Source organism: Apium graveolens, chromosome 7, assembly GCF_009905375.1.
Source record: "Apium graveolens cultivar Ventura chromosome 7, ASM990537v1, whole genome shotgun sequence".
NCBI lineage: Eukaryota > Viridiplantae > Streptophyta > Magnoliopsida > Apiales > Apiaceae > Apium > Apium graveolens.
The window spans coordinates 7952130-7955819 of NC_133653.1; the positions used below are offsets into that span (position 1 = coordinate 7952130).

The 3690-nt window shown below is 33.6% G+C and overlaps 1 protein-coding gene across 1 annotated transcript; it reads left to right on the forward strand.

Annotated features, from left to right (window-relative positions):
- The first annotated feature begins 1704 nt into the window (after positions 1 to 1704).
- On the forward strand, positions 1705 to 2537 carry LOC141673197 (zinc finger BED domain-containing protein RICESLEEPER 2-like). The gene is made up of 2 exons (XM_074479930.1): positions 1705 to 2353; positions 2443 to 2537. The coding sequence occupies exons 1-2, from the start codon at positions 1705 to 1707 to the stop codon at positions 2535 to 2537; spliced, it is 744 nt and encodes a 247-aa protein (XP_074336031.1).
- Positions 2538 to 3690: the final 1153 nt, after the last annotated feature.

Genomic DNA, 3690 nt, shown 5'->3' on the forward strand with positions numbered 1-3690 from the left:
AGATGTCGAGTTCTCTATGGCTTAATTGGAGATCTCGAAGTGAAGAAATTTCTCTAAGTACAGAATTGCAGAACAGTTAAATATCCAAGGTTGCAAATCAATAAACAATTCACACAGCTGAATTGACAAGTCTACAAAAAGCAGCTTGAGAGATGTGCAAGATTAATGGTAAAGGTTAATTGACAGAGGAAGATTAAAGTAAACACGGGATGCTAAAGATATGCTAAGCCAGAAATGGAAGATTTGCTTTTCTATAAATAGAAATGACAAGTGACAGTTTAGAAAAGCTAATAGCATGTTTATTATCCACTGTGTAAACCAGCAGTTAACTGAGTTATAAAGTTAACACTGGTTCTTTAGTTAGGAGTAACAATTGAGATAAAATTTCTTGTATTCTCTCTCTCAAGAAAGAAGCTAAGTTCTAAACCAAGAACTTAGAGATTTTGTAGCAAAAAACTGCTTGATTTTTAATATAAAATTAAGTGAGTTTTGAAGATCTTTGTTCTACATATTTGCATTGTTATTTATGTTTAACATCTATTCTACAAAATCATTGATAACAACCAACTGCTAAACCCAAAGTCGATCAAAAAGTAAACATTTAAGCAAAAACACATTCACCCCCCCCCTCTGTGTTGTATTCATATCTAACATTCCTGTGTCGTAAATGCTTTTGGGGAAAAAAGTCAGTGTTGAGGAATCTATACCGAAATTGGGAGTTCATAAATTTGATCATGCTGTTGAGAGAGATTTGTTTGCTAAAATGATTGCTAAACATGATTTGCCTTTTCTAATGGCAAAATATGAGTACTCTCGTCATTGGATATCTTATGTAATGCCTGCTTGTAAATATCGGTCCCGAAATACTGTAAAAACTGACTTGTTAGGTGTGTATGCGACTGAGAAAGAGCGAATTTATAAGGAAATAGAAAATTTAACTTCTAGGGTTAGTCTCACCACTGATGGGTGGAAACCGAAATATAAGGCAAGATCTTATTTTTGTGTCACTTGTCACTATATTGATAATGATTGGGTATTGCACAACACGAAACACAAATGACTTATATCATTTCGTGTTGTGCCTTACCCTCATTGTGGTGTCAATTTAAGTGCGTGGTTAAAAGAAAGGATCTTAGAGTGGAATATTGATAACAAGTTGGCTTCAATTGTTGTTGATAACGCTTCTAATAATTCGGGAATGCTTCTAGGTATTAAAAGTTGGTTAAATGGGAAAAAAAACACTTGTTCACAATGGTGACATGTTTCATATGCGTTGTGTGCCACATATTCTTAATTTGATTGTTAAGAGTGGGTTGGAGATGTTAGACCATTTAATTGAAAAGATTCAAAAAACAGCAAGGTATATTGCATCTTCTGCGCAAAGGGATGAGAAATTTACCCTTGCCTTGTCTCAAACTAAGCTCAATACTAGGAGACGAATCCCTTTAGATGTAGACACTCGTTGGAACTCAACTTATGAAATGATTGTGGCGTCACTTGAACTCCGGCCTGCTATTAATTGCCTAAAAGAATTAGACACTGAATATAAGTGTTTGCCTTCAGAAATATAGTGGGAAAATATAAAAAAAAGTGTGTGATTGTTTGAAAAAAAATTCAGATATAACAAAAAGACATTCAGGTGTGCAATATACAACAGCAAATCTGTATTTTATCGATGTAATTCAGATTTGTAAAAGTATAAAAATGTGGGTTGAATCCAATGATGATTGGATTAGAGCAATGGGGGATAAAATGCAACTAAAATTTGATAAATATTGGGAAGAATGCAATAAGTTGTTAACTATCGCTGTTGTTCTTGATCCTAGATACAAAATGGCGATTGTCTCTTATGCTTACAAGGGTATGTATGAGCTTCATGCTGACTATTATATAGATGAGATACGTGAGTTTTTAGTGCAGGTTTTTAATGAATATTCTGAGAAATATGGTGCTGATTTGGGGCCTGCACAAAAATCTGGTCATGAAAGTTTTGGTAATACAAGTGCAGTTGGTAGAGAATGGTTGGGAGGTTTTCAGGACTTCATTGCAAGTAGTAATTTAAGGGAAAATTCAAAAAGAAGTGAGCTGGAGGAATATTTAAACGAAGGTCTATTTCCAATGGAAAAAGAAGTGGAATTCGACATTCTTCGTTGGTGGAAACTTAATGGTCCTAAGTTTCCTATACTTGCACGGATGGCTCAAGATATCTTGGCTATACCAACTTCTTATGTCGCATCTGAGAGTTCTTTTAGTAAGTTTCGTAGAATTATCACGGACACTCGTTCATCTCTAAATGATGACTCGGTCGAAACTTTGATGTGTGTTAAAAATTGGCTCCCGGACTTCAAGGATGGTACTTTAAATTTTCTGTTGTTTGATTATATTATGTTGTACATGTGTTGTTTGAATTTAGAATGACTTTCATTCTTCAATTTTTTATAGGTCAATGTGGAACAGGAAAAACTTCCGAGGATGGTGGTTCTAAGATGTCTGATTTAAATTCTGATTGGGACGATGCATGGCATACAGACTTCTGAGCAGTGAAAGTGTATGCTCAATTATGTTACTATGTGCTACTGTTTTGTTCTCTATCTTGTTCTCTGATTTTTTTGTTGTTTTGTGAGGGAAGGATGAGGCTTGCTGTTAGGATATTAACCAGAATGTGCTACTGTTTGCACTATCATCCTTTCTTGAAAGCAAATGTACCACTGATTAAAGTTCTTATGCCTTGCCTGCTGTTTTTATTAATTTTGTAGTAATATAGTTGTTGAGTCCCATATTATTGATAAATTAGAATGGTCCTTTTTTAGTACTTTTGCAAATAAATTAGAATTGATAAATTAGAATGGTCCCATATTTAGATAAAGCTGTTGGATATTGATATTGAGCATTTAGGAATAAGTTGTTGGATATTGTTAGTCTTGTATTAAGTTATTATCATTTGAACCTGTAGGCTATAAGTTGGTTGTTTGTTAGTAATTAAGATTGTTTTATGACATGAAGCATATAGTCTAATTTTTTAAAACTAGCTAGAAGCAGATGAAAAAGTAGCAGTAAACTCTATTTACATGTTTTTCGCCAGGCACCAGTAAGCGCCAAGCAGCATCACAGCATGTGCGTCCCTGCGACTCTGCGAGTTCTTTTTGGCTTACAACATTCTTCTTCCTGATTTTGTTAATGGTAGCAGGATAGTCAAGATATGTATTCTTGAAATCACTTCCTGATTACATTCTCATTTCTCTAAATTATGGTAGCAACTAGCAAGAGTTTTCTACATTTTGTATTAAGCAGCAAGAATTGTTAAAGATGGTGAAATAGTATTTTTTTGTTAAGGTATATGACTAAATGGCTTACACATTTTTTGTGTTTGCTAGTAGCATTGTACTGCTCTTGAGCCCTGCCTCCTGGTGCAAAAAATTAGTTATCAAATAATTATTATCTACTTAAAAGAATTATTAAAAATGATGATTCTTTTAGTATTAATAATTTCATTCATTTGCAGAATTTATCATATTATTTTTCTTGTTTTTTACAGTAGCTACAAATTTTATAAAATTTTATCAATTTTTAAAAAATCAATTCGGATCCGGATATTATCTGTATCCGGATATTATCTGTATCCGGATAATATGCGGTGAATTCGGATACAAATAGTCATTTCTCGGATATTTTCGAATACGGAGCCTGATT

Excerpts from the sequence above, each read along its gene's own strand:
- LOC141673197 (XM_074479930.1), top strand. The coding sequence starts at position 1,705 with ATGTGGGTTGAATCCAATGATGATTGGATTAGAGCAATGGGGGATAAA. Across the intron at positions 2,354-2,442 it reads GCTCCCGGACTTCAAGGATG|GTCAATGTGGAACAGGAAAA; the intron begins GTACTTTAAATT and ends AATTTTTTATAG.